This window comes from Ischnura elegans, chromosome 6 (assembly GCF_921293095.1).
Source record: "Ischnura elegans chromosome 6, ioIscEleg1.1, whole genome shotgun sequence".
Taxonomy (NCBI): domain Eukaryota; kingdom Metazoa; phylum Arthropoda; class Insecta; order Odonata; family Coenagrionidae; genus Ischnura; species Ischnura elegans.
Genome location: NC_060251.1, coordinates 15,332,134 through 15,353,849, shown reverse-complemented (window position 1 = coordinate 15,353,849; position 21,716 = coordinate 15,332,134). Strand labels below are relative to the sequence as shown.

General features: G+C 38.4%; 2 protein-coding genes across 5 annotated transcripts in view; one reads left to right on the top strand and one right to left on the bottom strand.

The window, feature by feature from the left end:
• Nucleotides 1-15: 15 nt before the first annotated feature.
• On the bottom strand, nt 16-20,714 carry LOC124160138 (E3 ubiquitin-protein ligase parkin). Of its 3 annotated transcripts, XM_046535894.1 has the most exons (9): nt 20,629-20,714; nt 20,025-20,241; nt 19,751-19,943; nt 17,752-18,136; nt 14,622-14,823; nt 8,896-9,033; nt 5,208-5,327; nt 3,644-3,728; nt 16-292 (listed from the first exon to the last, which is right to left on the bottom strand). In XM_046535894.1, the coding sequence occupies exons 2-9, from the start codon at nt 20,238-20,240 to the stop codon at nt 183-185; spliced, it is 1,449 nt and encodes a 482-aa protein (XP_046391850.1). In that variant the 5' UTR covers nt 20,241; nt 20,629-20,714; the 3' UTR covers nt 16-182. The 3 variants fall into 3 exon arrangements, with proteins under 3 accessions (XP_046391850.1, XP_046391849.1, XP_046391851.1); XM_046535893.1 differs by lacking the exon at nt 20,629-20,714 and having other exon boundaries at nt 20,025-20,324; XM_046535895.1 differs by lacking the exons at nt 16-292; nt 3,644-3,728; nt 20,629-20,714 and having other exon boundaries at nt 5,214-5,327; nt 8,865-9,033; nt 20,025-20,325.
• LOC124160137 (tRNA (uracil(54)-C(5))-methyltransferase homolog-B-like) overlaps nt 20,317-21,716 on the top strand; it is a 16,023-nt gene continuing 14,623 nt past the window's right edge. The window contains exons 1-2 of one of the 2 annotated variants that reach the window (XM_046535891.1): nt 20,317-20,467; nt 20,606-20,708. In XM_046535891.1, coding sequence (XP_046391847.1) covers nt 20,337-20,467; nt 20,606-20,708 — 234 coding nt within the window. In that variant the 5' untranslated portion in view covers nt 20,317-20,336. Of the gene's footprint in view, nt 20,468-20,501; nt 20,562-20,605; nt 20,709-21,716 lie in introns of those variants that run through there. The other variant, XM_046535892.1, reaches the window with a different exon arrangement.

The window sequence follows — 21,716 nt, the reverse complement described above, 5'->3', positions numbered from 1 at the left end:
GCACGAGAAATCAACTAAAGGAAAGAGCATTTTAATAAGGTGGATATATTTACAATTTACATAGTAGTATAACAAAATATTACAGTCCAAAAGATATATTTCTCGGACAAATATTGCGCATTTACCACAATTTTAACAAAATACGTAAAGAAAGTGTCACTGAAGGCAGTTGATTTTCCGAGTTAGCCAAACCAGTGATTGCCCATGCATTCTCTTGACCACTCTGTCTGGCACACCCAGCACCAGTGGAAGCCACATTGGGAGCGGGTGCACACCATATGCATGCATCCACCTGAAAAAGATTGGATTTTCCATTTAATTATTTACAAAAGCTAGTAAAACTAATCCCTTGCTCAAATTTTAATTTCAAGGCTATTTCCTCCAGTGGCTAATATCAACATTCATTAAAAAAAAATGTTAAGAATGATTGCTACTGATTCGAAGAGAAATTCTTTCCACTGAAATAGTAAATCTTCTTCGTCTTATAATTTCTTAGTGAATTACTCCTGAGTAAATTCCTGTTACAAACAAGGCCAATAAAACATTTCCAAATCTGACTCATACCTCACCATTACCACCCTGATGATGATTGAATTTGACCTCCAAACAATATATATAAATGTAATGACAACCTTGTTGACAAATCAAGAAAATTTCATTAACTGTTTAATGCATTATCAAGGCATCCTGCATCAACTCTTTGGGGTGTGAACTGAAAATTTGGGAATTCATCTGGAAGCACACTTAATATGATTGATTTTCTTGGCCTAAATGTAGAAGTCAATACTCAGCTGAAATTTTATGAGGAGTCAAGTCGACAAAATTATCAACTGGTCCACTAATAATTTAAATTATACATGATGGTAGAAGAAAACCAATTAAGTTCCGTTTTATGATAAGGTTAAAGATGTTTTGTCGTCTTTCAAACCAGACTAGTAAGTCTTTTCACAAAAATAAGAGAGAGAAATGAATACAGAAGTAAAAACAATACGTGATACCACATTAGGCTGAGAAACCTTACACAAATGATATTCAGCAGGTAGATGTAGAGTGATAAATTAAATAAATTATTAATTATCTATGTTGATCGTCAAAATACAATGGCAACACACTAAATATCACTAAGTAAGTAAATTTGATCACAGTATATATGCCATCCAGTCTGTTGCATTTATTCCATTGAAATGCATTTGCTCCATTCCGTGCACCAGTCAATATTTCCATAAATTACTTTCTCCAAATCATTTCACTTGCAAATACCATAATAACAACCGTGGAATATGCATAATGAATCACCTCGAATGAAATGTGAAATAGTAACACTAGCACTGCTGGACTATAATTGTGTCTGTCTTTAAGGAAAACGAATTTTCCCTTATTACACTACAGAAACAAATATTTGACCCCTTCTAGCCATAACACATTTCATATCCGACGCAGCATTGTGGTTATAAGTGAATATATCAAGTGGTATATCTCGGCCTTGCAATTCATCCCTTTTCTATGCACCTCAATATGACATAAGCCAAGCATTAAGTGATTTAAATCACAATCATAAAGCATTTTATGTTCATGTCAAGTAATTTGAGACTACAGTAAACTCCCGAGTATCCGGGCTAATAATGGGGAGGGACGGCACAAATAATCGGAAAACACGGATAACCCAAACTTTCACTTAAATGTCTTTTAATGTTCAAAATTCATGTAAAACAAATAATACATTATCATTTATGCAGTTATCGTTATTTTAGAATGCTTCTTGGACTCATTAAGGGCTTTTTTTGCCAGTTCGCGATCTTTTTAGCTGCGATCACATGGTTGTACTTGTATTATTAATGCTCCATGTAAGGCCTGGTTTTGAAAACCACACATCCGTGGCTGCGTGATCACAGATACAGAAAAGTGGTCTGCAAAAATGCCTAAAAACCACTACGCGACGTCGGAAACTACACTGTCAGGCACCACGCCACGTAGTCGCGTCTTGCACAAGTTGCCCAGGTTGCAACTGCTGCGGGACGTGTATCCGTGATCACGGAGCGTGGTCGCACACTGCAAAGCTTGGAAAACAGAAACACGGTACTCTCGTGAATGCAGCTAACGCGCGATTGCTTCCGTTTTACAAAGGGGATTCTAACGGAAATAATAAAGCCTGGTGTATCCTAGCATTAATAGTAATTCCGATGATTTTGCGTCCAATTTTATTTGTTGTTTAATAAAGATAGTGGAAAAAATTGAGCGAGAGTGAAAATCATGCACGGATAACCTGCAACCTGGATAAACCGCAGCCGGATAATCGGGAGTCTGCTGTATATGAATCATGAAAATTTGCATCTTATTGGCAACCATGAAAATAGCCTAAAGAATGGAGGTGCCAAGTAGCCTTGGTGCGCCACTGCTCTTCAGGAATCAATTGAGAGTTTTTCCCTTTATCAAGCCTTTTGTGCTTGCTACCAGTATTGAAAGAATAATGGTGAACTTTAGACCAGCCTCAATCCTATTCACCTGAAGCCAAAGTGTATAAAGGATAATCCGGACAATTATTATAGCAAAACATATTCATGGGCAAAACTGGATTCCCTGTCTATAGAATATTTAAGAGTGATTGAGAAGAAAGATGCAAAACCATGTTTGTGGGCAATGTGAGGAAAAAAATTAAGTGCTTTCAAAATAAAGCAATTTTAAGGATTCAAGCGGATTTTTCTGAAAGAATCTTCAAAAAATTGTAACGGCAGTAATTGAGAAAAGGATGAAAAGGAAATACAAATAATTGCTGAGGAATTGATCGACAGATAATCCAACGTGTGAATTAATTACTTTGGCGTCATCATGTGGTTGCCAAAAAAAAACAATATTTCAGAAACACTTTCAAAAAGAATGGTGATCTCCACATGAGTACTTCATTCACCCTGCAGCTGTAAGTTGAGTTGACATGAGTGAGTATGTGTGGTATAACTTACACAGTGTTTTGACATAATTTAAATCAAAGGAAATTCTAGCTTTACAGTTCTCTAATATGAATTTGGGAAATCTAATGAAGATAACTAAACCCATACGTTAAAAATGACATTATCAAGAAAGACTAGGTACGCCTCACTGAGGCAGTGTACCTTAGTAGAGGCTCCTCCCACAAGGATCACATCAAAACCAGACACCTCAAATTTTATCTCACAAACTGAACTTTCGATGTGATATCCAGCACATAAAAACAGCAGCATGGAGCAAACACAAAATTAAATACACACAGCATGAATGAGAGGAAGTGCATCTCCCTAGTTTCTTTGATAAAAAGGAGATAAAACATATGCCGCACTCCATGCAACAGTGCATCCACCAAAGAGTTAACTTTTCACATCATCCTCATTCAAGTTTCATCTTTCCCTTAATTTACCCAGCCATTTACCTGACAATTACATTTACCAATCCTCAAAAGGCATGCAATACCGCATTCTGACAAGAAGCAAACAGTACAGATTCAAAATGTTATTCAGATAAAAATGGACCCAAAATTCATTGAGCCCAAGAGAGAATCATACATTTGCTTCCACAGAAAAACAAGTGATTGCACAGTGTATGTACGCAAAACTATGATTTAAATCCTCCATTTAAAAAGTTGCTTAATTTAAGTCATTAAGCACCAACTCACCATCTCGCTCTGTGGGAGTCCTGCACTTTGGGCATGGCTTTGTGGTCACTTTAATAGCTACCTTGCTCGCCTCGTCCCACCGAGCCTGTGAAAAACAAATGTTTTCAATCAGTTTAGGCATATATTTAATCGTATAAAACAAACTGTCCACATGGTAGCCTAAGTTTATCCATTTACATAAGTCTAGTGGGTTGTATTGGACCTACTTATCACAAATATTTTAAGTAGTTCTATTCCGCTTCTGACTATAACCATGATAAATTTATCATGACTGGGATTGTCAGCATATTTAATTAGCCATTGAATCTACAGAAACATATCTACAATTACCCTTTTAGAGAATTAGAGGGGCAAACACCTTTGTATGCTCCAGCAAAGAGTACAGATTTTACACTTATGATGATGGAATTTCATAACTTGTACACTTATTTATCTGAGTTAAGTATGTGAAAATAATACCATGAAATATTTCTGGAAAATTGTAAAACCTTTAAAATAGCATGCACTTAAGAGCGGGTCAATAACGATCAGCTGAACATGAAAGTTTCGTCTGCATTGTCATTTTAATGTCGACGTCAGCCTAGCCTGAGGACACCTACAGCACAGTAGGTGAAACATCACCATAAAAATGACAATGCAGACGAAACCCAGAAATCTGCCCTCCCAAAAACGGATTCAAGTTAAATCCCAAGTTTCAGGCCCGTCTGCGGATTCAGTAATTGAATGGAGAATCTCAACTGAAATTACCTTGAAGAATGAGTCTTCAAAACCAAATGCACTTATTTCTAATGCTATAAACTGGAAAGAATAACTACATTTCAGGAGCACAATGCTGTTTCTCTTCTGGAACAGCTCAGTTCCAGTTGCAGAGAAGGATTGACCGTGGAGTTAAATTGTAAGGCCCCGTTCCCACTATTTACTAATGCTTGAAAGGGAGTTAGCATGGCACCTGAAACTATCCTGCATTCCAAATACATATTACAAGTTCACGAGAGTAAAATGATGGTAACATCTACAGATAGTTAAAAGAATTAAATGAATCAACTTGAGTCCATCTGCACTTATGAACACAGATTGATGAAGCAAGTTGCTGATGAATATAAATATTATCATGATGAGTGCCCAACATATTTTATTGAAAATAAAAAAAATTAAATAGTGATATGAGTGAAGTGCATCCTTAACTTGTGCAAATTATAAATACATTTCAAAACCATCATTATAGCAGCACAATGTCATTATTGTAATATTTATTCCACATGATTGAGAGCTACAAACTCTCACTTAATAAATTAGGAAATGCACTAAGTACATCAGGAATTCACTAAATAGGCATGATTACTCAAAATATCACCTCAAAAAAATTATCTTCATACCAGAAGCCAATATTGAAGACAGTTGCATAAGTGATTTGTGTGTTTTGATAAATTTCATCCCTTCATCAACACTCTCTTTAAGCTGTTTAAGGATCTTAGAACTTCTGTGACACATTACAAAAAAATGTATCAGCAGTGAACTATCTTCCCATACATTAACTCCACTGATAAGTGATACACATACTTACTTGAGCTGCTCTTTCAGGATCTATATTATATTCAAAAGCAATATTAGATCCTTCAGCACCAGGACCCTCCGTACACTCTCCAATGTGATATCCTTGAAGGCAATTCCTACAAAATACAAACTGAAATAAAAATGAACATTACTTTTAAAAATATTTAAATGCTAAATCAACAACAGCGGTCATACATTCAATAAAGTGCCCATCAAGACCTAAGAATCTGATGGCTACTGATGGCTTTCATGTATTGGAAACAAAATTTTAAGCGGAAGTAATGGATTTATGAGCTAATTTATTTTATTTATGCTCCGATTCTTTTGCATACTTTGCAGATTACTGAAATTCCAAGAGAAGTGTATGAAAACAATGATTACCCATTGATAATATGCATACACTAAAATACATATCATATAAAATATGCAGGCAAGAAATAAAAAGGCACACCTCATTGGGGAGTGTTCAAGTATTACGCAAGCACATTTTTGGTCATCAGTGATCCCTCCTCCCCCTTGTAAACAAAAATAAGAATTCGCCAAACTCTTCTTAAATTACATATGATCTTTAATTTTTTTAAATTTGCATAAAATATGAAGAAAACTAAATGATTTACACAATTTTTTAAGTGTTTCTTTAACACATCACTGATACAAAAACCATGCCATTAAGGGGCTTTAACAGTATTTATCAGTATGATAAAATTATAAAAACACATATTTATTACCAAATCAATACCATGGAAGTCTATTTGATAGAGTGCTTGTCTACTGTTCAAAGAATCCCAGGTTCAAATCCTGGGTGAAGCCATCAAACACTCCCAAATAAAGTTCTCCAATCGCAATGTCGCCAAGGGGAAGAAATTAACCCTCCCATCCAGAATATATGATATGCACACGCCTCTAGATTAGTCTGGAGTAAGTTATACTACCATCTAACCAAACCAATTTAAAGGGCTGAATCATAGTGGGTGTTATTAATAACATATTACTAGTGCTCATAATGCTATATGCTTTGATGCTATGTCGGTATTCTAAGCTGCACAGGAAAAAATTTACTTTGAGTGTAGAACCAAACAAATAGTGAAAGTGAACAGGCATGCAAGTGGGTGAACACATCACTCAAAATTTAATAGGGAGAAAACCACTCCAAAACTTTATTCAGCCATTCCTCACTAAAGAGTAAGACCTACAGAGAAATTTATAGATACCATAATAACCAACAATGTAGCTTCAATTGAAAATAATTTCATAATCACCAAAAAATATTTGACCTTTCTTCAAAACATACTCCCCTGAGAATTAACTCTCTATCTAAAATATGCAATGATCTGAAAGGAAAAAAGGTGTTAAAAACAGATCGTCAACCATCCACCCTCAACGTACCACTTCTCCCCAAACCTCCAACGTCCACCTACCACTATCTTGCCAAGCAGTTGCTGTGGCCATATTATTGTCCACAATAAAAGGAGAGTATAGCAAGGAAGAGTTGGACCCTAGTGAGGGATAGAATCTTACAAGCAGTTGCAAAAAAGGAACTCTTTGTGGCCAACTCAGTGGGAGTGTGCAAGAAGCAAAGACAGATAAGGTATGATGCAAATGTTTCCTACTGTATTTCACAAATATTTTCAAAGCCCTCCAACAGGCATGTCTGCCTCAGTGACTGATGTCCGCAAACAGAGGCGGCCAGCCATGAGACCATCACTATACCAGAAGCTCCAACGACCTACATGTACCATATGTACGCACTGCAACTGCTTTGTGTGGTCCTAACTTAATGGGTCTTAAACTGCACAATGCGTTGCCCAATGAATTGAAATGCTTTAATAGTTCTTCAATATTTAAGACCAGAATCAAGGAAATTTTACTCCATAAAATGTACTACAAAGTTGATGATCTCATTAATGACCGAATATAATATTGTTTTAGTGTTTTTTTTTCATTCTTGTAATTTTGTTAATTAAACTAATATGTCTGACCTGTCCTATATCATGTACTTGATCGCTGGACTGATAAACTATTGTTATTATTATTATTGTTATTATTTTTATCAATCAGATACCCTAAGCAAAATAGCATCCATCCAAGGGAAAATCCCTTCGTGGGTTTGAAGTTGTGAAGGCAGAGAGCCGAACACCAGCTAGAAATGTGAACACTGGGCAAACAGCCATGGTTAGCCACCTTCTTATTCCAGGTGGCTCTGAACACTAACTCAGATGGCCAAAGGACGTGAACTGGTTGAGTTCACGTTTTGTGTTTGCTAGCAGGCCACTAGTGAGGGACTGAGGAATGGATAATACATCATAAATACTATATCCATTAATTAATGAATTTCAGCACTTCCATTTCTACCAAGTTTCTCAACAATACTATTCCATCCTTCTGGAAAAATTTTATATCATCTTCACTTCCCTCAATGTATCTCTCTAATTAATGTATTTTCATATATACATAGGTAATCCTTCACCCAACCAACATCAGCCCAGTCAATTTAACTAAGTAAACTAAAGAAAGGATTTCCTACAAACACATAGAAAAGTAAGGTAAAAAAGTGATAGTAAAGTTTGGTAACAGTATTATGTCAACAAATAAAAGATTTAATTCAATCACTAAGCTATAGGGCTACCCAAAAATTGAGATATACAAGGTAAAAATATTCATCTTCTCTCGGCAGTAACTACCCACTCTTACTACCAGCACCAATATCTAATTTCAAAACTAACTGCTGCCAAATTAACTACAGCACACTCTGGGCTAATGACAGGGATAGACGGCATGAATAATCGAAAAACACGGATAACCAAAACTTTCACTTTAATGTCCTGTAATGTTCAAAATTCACGTAAAACAAACAATATATTATTATTTATGCAGTTATTCTGTTATTTTAGAATGCTTCTCAGACTCATTAAGGGCTTTTTTCTCCAGTTCGTGATCTTTTTAGCGGCGATGACATGGTTGTACTCGTATTAGTAAAGCTCCATGTAAGGCCTGGTTTCGAAAACCACACATCCATGGCTTTTTGTTCACGGATACAGAAAAGTGGTTTGCACGAATGCTTCAAAACCACTGCTCACGTCGGAAACTACACTGTCGGGCACCACGCCACGTTGTCGCCTCTAGCACAAGTTGTAGGGGTTGAAACTGCTGCGGGACATGTATCCATGATCACGGAGCACGGTGGCTCGCTGCGAGGCTTGGAAAACAGTAACACGGTGCTCCCGTGAAAGCAGCTACCGTGCGATCGCTTCCGTTTTGCGAAGGGAATTCTAACGGAAATAATAAAGCCCGGTGTATCCCAGCATTAATACAGTAATTCTGGCGATTTTGCATCCATTTCATTTTTTATAAAGATCACGGAAAGTGTGGGTGGATCCAGGATTTCTTTCTGGGGGGGGCACAAGGATACCTCTTAATACAGAACGAATGCAACGATAATGGAACCATATTAAAAATCTTGCACATTTTCTAGGGGTCTGGGAGGGGCACGTGCCCCCGCTAGAACCGCCTATGCGGAAAGTATTGAGCGAGAGTGAAAATCATGCACAGATAATCCGCAACACGTATATACCGTAGCCGGATAATCAGGAGTCTGCTGTACCTACTACAGCACTGAATAAAGAAAAAACCAGCAAAAAGAACATCTCTCCACATAATTACAACTTACTCTTGATATAAAGAGATTTTAAATATCTTACACCACAACCGCCAATGCACTGGATTCGTCGACATTCTGGATCAGCTATGATGCCCATTCCACATCCAGGCTGTGGGCAAAGAACACCACCAGCCTGAAGCACATACTCTTCGGCCCCAAAACGCTGATACTGCTCATACTAAGGAGAAAAAAGGACACATTGAAGCAAACAAACAGCGTTACAGCTATGTTTTTATTTTTTAAATTACAGTTTCAGGAATATTTTAATTTTTTGTTCAATATTCACCTTTGTACACTGAAATTTATCATTGTGAGTATTCTTATAGTTAACATTAATATCATTAATTTGGAATACCAAGGCTATGGTAAAAAGCAAAATAATGCTCCCAAAATCTGAGAATAAGACTGAGACCAAAATATGTCCTGCCTCCAAAGTCAGTTTTTCCACGTTTTTCCCTCTGATCCTGGATTGCACTTGCTGTGCAGCAGTTGTAGAAGAATGACCATTTCACGCGAACACTATGTGCAATGAATGGAGATCCTATCACTATTTCCATCACATGGCACTTTCTTTTTCCGGTCACTGAAACCATCACTGGCACCATATTTCAGCCAATCAGAAAGTACGGCCACTAACAGCGGTTGTATCACCAATGTTTTGCTTTTAACCCATTCAGTGCGGATGACAGCCCAGGGCTGTCATCCGCTCCCAGCCACTGGCGCGGATGACAGCCGAGGGCTGTCACGGCCTTGGGTCTCAGATGAATGGGCGTAACGGGACTACGCGCCTCTCTTCTGACTTGCTTCCTTTTCTCCGCTCTGCAGTTGGTTTCTAGCCGTCGTGTAGTGTGCTCCGTTTCCGTTTCCGTCGAAAACTGATTTTTTTGCGAGTTTTGGAAAATCGGTGTTTTTTTTTCAAGATTTTCCAAGTGATAATCACCTTGGGTCGTTGTTAGACAGTGTTTTTGTGCTATTTGGACCCCCGAAATATCGGATTATATTTAAAAATATTATTATATAGTGTTTGTGCTCGCCAAAATTTTTCTGTGACATTTCCGAATAATTTCATAGTGCTTATATTGCTGTCACCTGAACTTCCGAAGACAAATTTTTTCTCAACGGATTCACCTTTGTATCTCAAGAGGTAAGCGAAAGTATCTTTTATTAGCACGTTTTTCCATCGTTAGAAAAAATATTCATACATTTTATTTTTGTTGTGTAAAGATTTTATGAGGTATCAAATTTAGTTTTCTTATTGGTTATAAAATGATTGACCTCGAAAGGTCATTTTCTTCTGAAATTAAAAATTCAAATATCCATAATACTTAGTTATACACTGCCTAATATTATTAGTTTTTTGCTTTCATTTCTTCCCGTTCCATCGTACTTGTATTGGGAACTAACTGAGGCTTTTATTAAATTTTTCTTCAGTGTATTTACCTCCTCACTGAAGATGAAGAGAAGAGTCTCGCAGGGTACGAGCCGAAGAGAAAATAACCCTACGATGAACCCAGTTGACGATGAAACACCCGGTCCCTCTGGTCTTTCTGGTAAGTGGCTGCATTTATATACACTTGCAAATTAATATAGAGTGAGTTATTCGCAGGATAAAAAAATGATTAAAATGTTTTTCTTTTTATTTAATAGCCTCGAAGAAAAAACAACCGAGGAAAACGCTAAGGGAGGATGAAATTCGTGCTCTCGCCATGGACTCTTCGGATGACAATTTTTCTAGCGGGTCTTCATTTGTTATCGACTCTGACGGTTCTGACTCAGGAGAAAGTGACTCAGAAAGTGGCGGTGAATCTTGTACGACCGAGGCGGCAAGGGGTACCGAAACGGCTAGGGGTACCGTTACATCTGAGGCTGTTTGGGCCGCTAATCCCCCAGTGAATAGGAATACCCTTTTCTTTGTTGGATCCCCTGGTCTAAAGAAACTTCCAAGTGGCTCGACCGCCAAAGACTACTTTTCCCTCGTGTTTACCGACGAGTTTTTTGACCTAGTCATAAGGGAAACAGAAAGGAATGCAGAGTGCATATTTCTGGGAAATCCATCGCCCCGTGCAAGGATAACAGACTGGCGGCCACTAACCAGAGAGGAGTTCGAGGTTTGGTTGGGCCTGCTCTTTCACATGGGGACGGTCCGCACAAATAGAATATCGGACTATTGGAAAAAGTCGATTTTTTTCAGCTTTCGGTTATTTCGCCAATCCATGGCAAGGGATCGCTTTCTTGGGATATTGCAAGCCCTTCATTTTGCAAAAAATGCAGATGAAAATGAACCTGTTCCATCTGATCGGCTATATAAAGTTAGGCCACTAATGAATTGCTTTCATAGAACAATGGCTTCCTGTGTTTCCCCTGGAAGAGAACTATGCATAGACGAATCAATGCTGCTTTGGCGAGGGCGATTGAATTTCCGGCAGTATATGCAGGGGAAAAGGCACAAACATGGCATAAAAATGTACATGCTCTGTGAGCCAGCGGGGTTAGTGCATCGTATGATAGTTTATGCGGGCTCTGGGGATAGCGATGTGGGTGGACGTGGACATGGGGACAAAGTGGTGCACAAACTTTTGGAAGACTTTAAAAATAAGGGGCATAGTGTATTTTTAAATAATTATTATAATAACGTTCCAATAGCTAGGGATCTAATTAAATGCAAAACTTACTGCACAGGGACCCTCCGTGCGGCAAGAAAAGAGAACCCGAGAGAGGTTTTTGGGCACAAACTGGCAAAAAACCAGATTGTTGCTCATTGGAGTGAGGAGGGGATTTGCGTCTTCCGCTGGAGGGATAAGAGGGATGTGTCTCTGATATCCTCTGAGTTTGGGTGTAACCTCGTACCCACTGAAAGGTCGGGGAGACGTAAACCGGAAGCAGTGGTGGAGTATAATAAGTTTATGGGTGGTGTCGATCACTGCGACCAGTTGCTGTCGTACTACACCTGCCAGCACAAGTCCCTCAAGTGGTACAAAAAACTTGCCATTCATTTATTCCAAATAATGTTGATAAATAGCTACATACTCTACAATAAATTCAGTGGCAACAAAAAGAGCTTGTATGAGTATAGAATGGAGGTAATAGAGTCCCTATTGTCCTCAAAAATAAGTGCCTTGCCCCCATCCCCTCAACCAAAAAAGGGTCTCTCCCACTTTCCGGCGATAGCTGGTGATGGGACGAAGGGTAAAAAACCTCAAAAAAGATGTAGAGTGTGCTATGCAAAGGGAGTGCGAAAAGCAATAATTTACATCTGTCCTGACTGTGAAGGTGAGCCTGGACTTTGCTTGCACCCTTGCTTCCAAGAATTTCATGAAAGGGTATAAATGTTTTTAATGATTACTAATTAGAAATATATATTTCGAGATTTTTATTGTTTTTCATTTTCACTGTGCATATAATTATGATTTTTTTCGATTGATTTCAAAATTTCAAATGCCAAATTTTTGCTAATGATATTTTTGTAAAAATAAAATACTTTTTACCACAGAATTTCTTAGATTTCAAAGTTTTTTAACCAAACCATTGTTTATACCCAAAGCGCCAAAAGATTACAGTAAGGGAGCAAATTTTTCCGTTACGATGACAAATAGTACGTTTTCAATTCCTTTTGTATTATTGCGTATTAAATACGAAAAAATATTCATAAACGTATGTAGTACGTAGAGAAATCCTTATAAAAGCACTCTAATTGATTTGTGGAAAAACCAACAAAATTACTTGGCTTTAAAGCTCTTAAAATAAATGGACTTAATATCTTTTGATTCCGAATAAATAATGCAGATGAATGTGTCGAACGACTAGAGTTTAGGCAAAAAATTCCATCAAGAGATAGAAAAGCGGGTTTGGCAATGCGGGTTGCATACCACAGAAGTCATCCTACGACGCGGGTGACATCCATAAATGTCAAAATAAAAAATATTTATTTTTCAGCAAAAAAGTGTACAATAAGAATAAAAGTAACATATTAAGCCTAAAAAATGCAGAAATAATCGTATTGTACAAAAAAAAACTTTCCGCTACCGGCAAAATTATCATCTCACGTTGCCGCATTGAAAGGGTTAAAGGAATGAAGGTTGTGACTACGGAAAGCGATGGAAAAAAGGACCGCAGAATGACTGTTTAATTCAGAAAAAGATGGTTTGAGCTATCACCTTTTTAGTCCCTGAAAAGTTATAACTGGAGCTATCGCTCAGAGAAACAGAATAAAGATTGTGAGAATCAGGCTTTATGAAAGGGATGAGAAATGACTGAAGTGTTTGTGATGAAGGTATGGAGGAGCACATAGAAAGTGAGATGATAGACAAACAAGGAAGTTACAGACATGGTGGAGATTTCTCGGGGATAGAAGAAGGTGTAGCAAAACCAGGATTGAGGGCAAAACGTAGGGTAAGTGAAAGAGGGTAAGGAAGAGAATGGAGCACATTGACAGGATGGAGAATAATACACACATATTGTGCCTCACTTAATAAAGGAATCCAACGTGGGAGGGGCTAGGCTAGGGTGGTTAACAGAATGTACCATGAAAACATACCTTAACTAGAAGAATTCCAAAAATAGGTAAGGAAATAAAATGAGAATAATGTGATAAACATGTAATATAGTGTAAGTATGACATTCCTTCTAAAGCCAGCACAAACAGATATTTCTAGTACACTGCAAATGGCATCAAAATAGGGCCCGGGTCACTCTGAATAGACCGACTCGACTCCACCAATTCTCATCCTAAGAATTGGCAACAGGAATCTATGGCCTACACTGAGCATTGCAGTATTCCATGAGTACCATTTTAGCCAAATCCCACCTTAGCTAAACTAAACAATTGCTAAACCACTAAAGTAAGCAAACTTGCCTCCCTCTCCCCAAAGAGTGCTAAAGTAACACTTAAACATTCGCACAGTCAACTCTGTCTTTTCTACTTCTCATCAACATCAATAAGCTGAGAGCAAATTTGCTAATTGTTTGTAAACATCCTTTTAAGTGACTGAATTGATCATAATTTTACACCAGGCAATACATAGTCCAGTTTAAATAATAGCTGTACGCTATGGTAACGGATGGACAAATACTGTATAAGTAGAACTTTTATAATCAGCAGCTTAAAAGGAGAGTCAAAAAGAGCTTTTCCATCTCATTTGCAAAAACCAAACATGTATTGTACTATCTCACCGGTCGTGAGTTTATGTAAAGATTTGTGTGAGAGCTTCTGGATTTTTCATGGTGGAAAAGTGAATTTGTGACCAGAGTAAATACAATTATTTAAAGGATGAATGTGATATTGGGAAGTATCCTGTGAAATGCAAGTGCATCAGAGGCTAGTCAATTTAAAATTTATTTTATATAATATGCTTATGAATGTTTGTATGGATTTGTTTATAATATCTAATTGGGTTCAATGATGGATCTGACATACTAAGATGACTATGTATGATAATGAACACGATTTGCTATGATGACAATGTTATACTAATCTTAAATTAACAATGATGACTGTGTGATGATATTGTAATATACATATTATATTGCAAAACTGTTCTTCCCTAGTATATGTGAATAACTAAAATCATTCAAATAAATGAATATATCAAAATCCTACCTGTTATGCTATGAGGAAATAAAATCAATTCATTTCAGGATTGGTAGATCATGAATTGATTTGAGAGAACCAAGATTGGAATCAAAAATAAAAGTGGAATTCACTCATCCCAACATAATAGCAATTAGGTGAATATTCACTGAGTACATAAGATGAATATAATACCATACCTCAGCCTCTGTGAGTAATCTGAAATGGTGTGCTTCAGTGAGGAGTGAATCAGGACATCCAGCAGGACAAGGCAGAGTGTAGCAACCATGGAGGGGATGGAATTCAAAGCGACGTTCCTTCAAGCGAGATATACAATAGGCTCGGAAGCAATCAAGGCAAGTGACGTGACCCTGCTCACATGGGAAGACTAAAACTGGATCACTGCAGCAGCAAATGCAATTAAAAATGAATACAAAGCATGAATGAGTGGCCACCAACACGTCGAGCTGAATATCTCTAGCTTTCCAAACTTCTTTCACAATTTTCCATACAGTTTGATAAAACGTATTTTACTACAATTAAAGTCCATTAACACTAGAACCGCGGAGGGGGTCAAACTGACCCCTTACGATTTTCAACATGTAAATTTCACACTTAATTTTTTTTTCACAAACCTGACATTTTCTGACTTTTAATGAATTGTAGAAAGGCGTATTCGTGCGAAATTCCGACGCTCTTGGACTATTTTTGTGAACACTAGACAACAATATACCTAGAACCGCGGTAGGGGTCATTTTGACCCCTGCTCTGTTGTCGTTCTCGAACTTTATATTTTCGCAGCAGAAATTCACCGCAAGCGTAATTTTCGAAGGTCGAATGTGTGGGAATGGCATTGATTACCTCTGTCGTTTCTTATTAGGCCACAGATAAGGCAACCCGCCCAGCGGACGCCTGAAAGAATGTGAGAGTCGAGCCGCGTAGAAATGGACCTACGCGAAAATTTCCGGGCACCCCCCTTTCCTTGGCTACCTCCACTCAAGGCTCCTTCCTTCCCCTACCGTGCCTCCCCTACCAGTGTGGCGTCATTGTAGTTGCCAGCTCAATTACATGAATTACAATGTAATACTTCGCAATTCACCCGAATTCATCAGTTTGCGCAGCAGTTCGTCTCACCCGTTCGATTGTTGCGCTGCATCGCTCAGCGCTGAACGAAGGGCAACACCGTTTCAAGGGTGATACTCCGGTCAACGCCCAGCGATGCGTCGATCAAAGGGATACACCGCAGAACAGGTCACTCGTATTCTCGAGCAACTTCAGGATGTGCTCTGAGGCGGAGGATGATCCTGTTGTAGTGTATGACGGCGGCGTTGACGCCGAGGAAGACAGTGAAGAGTCCTTGACTGAAGATTCAAGCGAAGACACTGGTAAGTTTCCTATTTTTATTTTACTCGCATTCTTTGATAATTGTTACAAATCTATTTCATAAAGCATTTATTTTGGTTGCTACAGGTAATGAAGGTGAGGAGTACGTTCCCTATCAGCCGCTAACCACCCGCACACTACGACGTGGACGTGGTCCCCAAATACAGCCTCCCGTGGACCAAGTCGCGTCCACAGTTCCTGCTCGAGGGACGGGGTCGCCCTGGAACTGCCCAGGGCCTCTGCCGTGGTGCTCGGGGCCATCGAGGACGTGGGGGTGGCGATGCTGTAGTCGCACCTGCTGAAGACGACGAGCCGCTTGAGTTTGCTGCTGCCGCTCCTCGTGGCCAGGTACGAGGACGAGGTGGTTCTCGCCGGGGGCGTGCTAGTCTTCAATCTTCTTCTTCACTGAGGGTGATGTTCGCTCAGCATGGGATTTGGTGATAACTCCAACTATGCTGAAGCACATGAAGATGTGCACGGAAAATCGGGCTCGTGAAGAAAGTGGGGACAAGGACTGGTCGGTATCTATGGATGAGCTGGAAGCTTTCATTGCAGTTTTGTATGCACGTAAGGAGCAAGGAACTTGGAGCTTGACTTTTTTGCTTGACTTGACATTCTTCATTACTGTATGCTTCTCTGCACCAATAAAAGTGTTTCTTTTTTCTTAAATAAATTTATATTTTTCCCCCATCCTCAGCCGAACATATAGTAAAAATGTGAAAAACGCATTATTTGTGCAAGGCGGGTAGCCTATCTAGCGCTTATACCCCCATATATCATTCAAATTTCATTGTAAATCTCAGATAATTCATTTCACATAGTGCAGATCCAAAAGAAACCCAAAATACTAAAAATATGGCAAGAAAAGACGAGGGGTCAAAATGACCCCCTCCGCGGTTCTAGGTATACGAAAAAGTCCGCGGTTCTAGTGTTAAGATCATAAAAATATGATTAACAATGGTTACATTTTTAATCTAAAATAAATTCATGAAAAGGCATGATATAATGTGACCAAATCTTAACTCATATTTCATTCTAAAGATGCAAAAAATCTTCTGTACAGCAAAAAGTTAATGGGTGCAATGTTGGGGCCACAGCTTAAAGAGCTTTCTTATAAAGTAGTTCACTATACATATATTGTTTGCTTTCCAGACCATTCTGGTAATCTATCCCACCCTGAAATCCAAAATGGCAAAAACTGTAATTTAGCACCAGGAGGTTATGAATACCAACACCCTGAGCTGAACACGGATCGGGTAATAGTTGATCCCACAACTCCAAGACTTGAAGCAACATTAAAGCAAGGGCATTACACCCACTACCATCATTTTAATGGCTTAGCATTGAATACACTTGCAAATAGTACATGAATTTTAAGACAAGTTCATAACTCTGAGAAAAAAACCTCTACTACATTATCCATGCAACTTGAGATTCAATAAACTATGAGTAAATTCAAGACAATGTACAGGTGTTCCACTCTGTTATGGAAGTAATTTTTCATACTGCTTGCATATTCCAATGACCCCTACAGTTACACTGGTGGAAGTACATAATACACTTTGCTTGTATCTTACCATGATTACACTAGGAAAGATCAGGGAGTCATTAACTGCAAATGTGTGCAAAACAGATACTGCTTTTTTGGATACAGACATGGACGCACCCTCATAAAATACAGAAATCATCCAGTCAATGTCGATAACCGTTCAAGCAAACATTTCTTTAAGTGTTTTCCTCATTGCTATTTACTCCTTTGTACACATGCTCATAAGTCATAAATGCATGTCATACAAATCAATAGATTGATGCACAATCTGCATTCCCTTTACTTGAAGAATAACCACAGTAAATTCATTAAATTATTGAGGTTCAGCCAAGAAAATAGACTTTTTTTTTACTTCATCAGATTAATTATTAGGAAATAAATGAAAACAACTTTCTCACCTTATTTCTGTGCAAGCCAAACATGGGACGTCCCTCGCATTGGTTTTAATGAGATAGAGTGCAACTGCCTCTTCTGTGGGTTGAGAGGCCACCAACGAGTCTTTGGGCACTTCTGGCGTATGCTCTGCACACTTGAAATAAAACTGGGCACAGCCTCCACCGGGACAATCACTCGTCTCACACTGCCCACCAATGGGTTTCCACACGGACGATTGCTTACTCGCCACATCCTTTCGATCCAGCACATCCTCCCAGCAACAAGGGTCTCTCTCAACAGTGAATGCTCCCTCCTTGCACGCAGAACATCGCACTCGGAGCTTACCCCTGCGCACTCCTTTACAAACTCCACAATACACAAAGAAGTGAGCTCTGTTGCGGTCCCTGTCTGAAATGGAGAGCATGAATTTTGCAACCACAATACAAAAGATGATTATCTGCAATAGAATCAAGAAACAGAATGATAACGCGATTTCAAAATGAATATTTTAAAATTATGCAATGACCGCAGTGAATTGGACTCGAGAGAGCAGTTAGAAATTTTAAAAATTATTGAAAGACAGGGCAGTACTCTGATATCTTTACCCATCCTTTTCCCTTATTCTGGCGTCCGTTTTAAAATTTATCAGGTAACTAGGTAAGATAAATAGATCATAATTTGCGCCTGAAGATGATGATAATTCATCAAAACCCAGGTAGTGTTTTTAAAAAAATGAAGAGGTATAAGTAATAGAGTAATTTCCAAGCAAACTTTTAATGGAAAACCACATAGTTAGTAATGAGTTATTGAATTTTACTGCTTATTGACATAACTACTAAATTCAGATTCATGTTTTGGACAAATTTTCAATTTTATAGGGTATAAAAGAAAGGCACAAAATCTACTATGAATCAAGTTTTCAAGACATAAGCTCTGAACCCACTGCCGGCAGAAATTTTTCAGAAGTTGCCTGATCTCTGCTTGATTGGTGTGTGAAGGGATCTTCAAGTAAAGAACTCAGTCCAACAGGTAGGACATTGATCAGTGGTCCCCTCATGGTCTTTTGTTAACATCAAGCTCAAGCTAATACCATGTTTTTTTTTCTATCCTTCTTTTCCTACCGTTCCATTACAGCACATATGACCTAAGCTGTAGTGATTGCCTCTTACAAATACCAATATCTGTTTCCATATTCCATCCATGAGTGCCTGCAGTAGGATGTTGGGAGCATTATTATTATTACAGTATTCTACCGATTAAGGTAGGTTTCCATGGAGTACTAAAGAAGTAATCTGGGAGCCTCCCTTTCCTTCCAGCGCTGCCTTTTTCAATTCCCAGTAAGGCCTATTCCTTTCAATCTATCTAAAAACCCTATTCTTTTCCTTCCCATCTCTCGTTTCCCTAACATTCTACCCTCTAAATAGAAAAAAAAAACGAATGGATAATGAATATATAATATGAGATAAAAGCAGGCTGATATAAATTATAAGCAGGATGTTCTCACGGCTAATTCTTCTCAGGATTCCCATTAAGTTCATTTATCCATATTAGCCAACGTTTCATGCTCTGACTCGGGGCTCATCCTCAGGGCTGCTGAACATTCAGAGCTTGAAACGTTGGTCATTATGGATAAATTAACCCTGTGGGAATGCCAAGAAGAGTTTACCCATGTTATTCGTCGGGAAAGCATCAAAACATATTTCAGGATGTTCTTTGTTGGTAGTGGAAGAGGAATGTTGTTTCCCTAACATCTGGAGGAAGCAGAAGTGATAAGAATTTGAATGACCTGGGTAAATTCAATGGTTCCTCTAAATAGATGTAAAATTCTACTGGGAAAAGAAGATACATATTTTCAACAAGAAGAATTTCATGCGGATGCAGTATAAACGCCCTGAGATTAAGTGAAAGTACAGATTATGAAAAAACTAAATAACTATTCCCAGAAAAAATGAGCTTCGTAATGCTAATGATTATATATATTGGTATTTTTAAGGCAGAGCGTACAAAATTGCTCAAAGTTACCTTCTTTCGAATGGATGTCACCCCTCTCCTTATCATCCAATTGCAGATCCATAAGTGTTTCACATAATGGCTTGAAACTTTCAGTACTGACACTTTCTTCTTCCTCAACGATACTAACTCGGTGGTCACTTTTCTTCTTGGTAGGCTTCTTTTTAACAGCATGAAGGAAACTCTGCTGCCCTAAGTCGCATTCCTGCGTAAAGGAATTGGAAATCTTAATGTCAGCACCTGATAGACCGTAAGCTAATTTAAAAATAATAGATAACTTCATTACCTCAATAACGATGGAATCGTGCAGTTCTTTGCCAGCAAAAATTATTTTAATTTCATCTGGCGCCAACCCTAACTGCGCTGCAACTACCTCCTTCACATTTTTCACTTCCCATTTTGGATCTAAATCAACCGAAAAAGTATTCCCAGTGTTGGTTTTAACATATATACTCAGTGAATTACTTGATGATGTTCCTCCAAGTTTTAAAACCTGCAACATCCTTTGAAATAAATATTTAAAAAAGTTAAGTATAAAACTCATCTTCCATCAGCTGTCCATTAGGATCGCATTTCGTTCGTCACTTATCTTTTAGAAATGGCCAGGAAGAATATTTTTGCGAAATTTCAAAGGATAATACAAGCTGAGATATGTACACCATGCTTTAAATCTAAATTTCATTGCCTAAATAACATTAGTAAACGATACCTTAGAGGATTAGCTCGGAGGTAAAGTTTTCATAAAATCTTGATCACTGTTTAGTCAATTATTCCGCATATGTATGCTGTTCAGCTGAACGGCTGTGAGCATTTTCGAGATATAGTAAGTATCTTAATGCCATTCTGAACAATTTTTTTGCTACTCAGCTTGAAAAAAACGAGAGAAGTACCTGTGACACTTGATCCTGAAGAGAAAGTTCCGGCGAATTATCCTCCAAAAATATATGCCGGCAGTGTAAAACGTAAAGAAGTAAGTCTTGTACTGTGAATTTGAGTGAAAAAGTTTATGGGATTCCATCCCAGCCCACGTGTGACACACATCCTGTTTGGATGTTTATTTATCCCTTGTCCATCGCGAATGACGAGCATCGATAGCATCGGCAGCCTTTGTTAGTAAACAATACTTAGCAACACTCAAGTCTTATTTTTAGTATGCATGTCTTGTTGTAAATAATGACTGCAGGCTTTCCCGGCATATCGAAATGCTTGCCCCTGATGACGATGGACAACTAGTACATCGAAACGTCGGCCGAGATGGAGTAGGAGAACGTGACCCGTTGGAATTCCCGAATAACCCTCCACGATGTCTTGTTGTAGTGTTAGAAGAAACCGCGATTGCGTGCAAATATTTTAACAGGGAAAAGGGAGTGTATGTGAGAAATAGTGTTACCTTTCGCTAATGTCATATTTCTCATAAGGCGCTGGTCAGGGGGACCGATGATGGTACAAAAGATTTCCACCTCGGTGAAAGAATTTTTAACGAATCTGTCAACTCAGGAGTTAGTATTTTATAATATTTGAAACTCATTAATGTGAGCTGATTCATTAATTGTCTTTTATTAGATTTTACTGCGTGAACAGTTTTTTACTAATACTGTAGCAGTTTGCCTTCTCAGGTTAGAAACATCCAAATGGGAGGTGGTCTGGTTCTAGGTATAACCCCAGTAGTTCCCAAGAAGTTCTGAGAATATAAAAGATAACCCCAATGTTTGCTTGAACTAGTTGCAACACGAATACAGTATTTAGGAGCATTAATAAATTGTTAGGAAGTTATCGAAGGAAAAGGAATTTTCGTGCTCACTCTAATCTATCGGGTTCAGTTTATCTTTGCTGCGGAGTGGTTGTGGCTAAAGCCAGTTGGGGTGAAAGGAAGGAATGTTTCTCGGCCTATGACTTTCCCTTTGCCAATCAGAGGACAGCTGGCTTGGCTTGGGGCTTTGGAATTCAATTGCTGTCAGACCACAATTGTGTTATCATC

Coding starts and splice junctions, on each gene's coding strand:
- LOC124160138 (XM_046535893.1), bottom strand. CDS start 20,282: ATGAGTTTTATACTTAACTTTTTTAAATATTTATTTCAAAGGATGTTG. Junction 19,944..20,024: donor ACGATTCCATCGTTATTGAG/GTAATGAAGTTA, acceptor TCCTTTACGCAG/GAATGCGACTTAGGGCAGCA. Junction 5,328..8,895: donor AGTGCATTGGCGGTTGTGGT/GTAAGATATTTA, acceptor TTTTTATTTCAG/TTTGTATTTTGTAGGAATTG.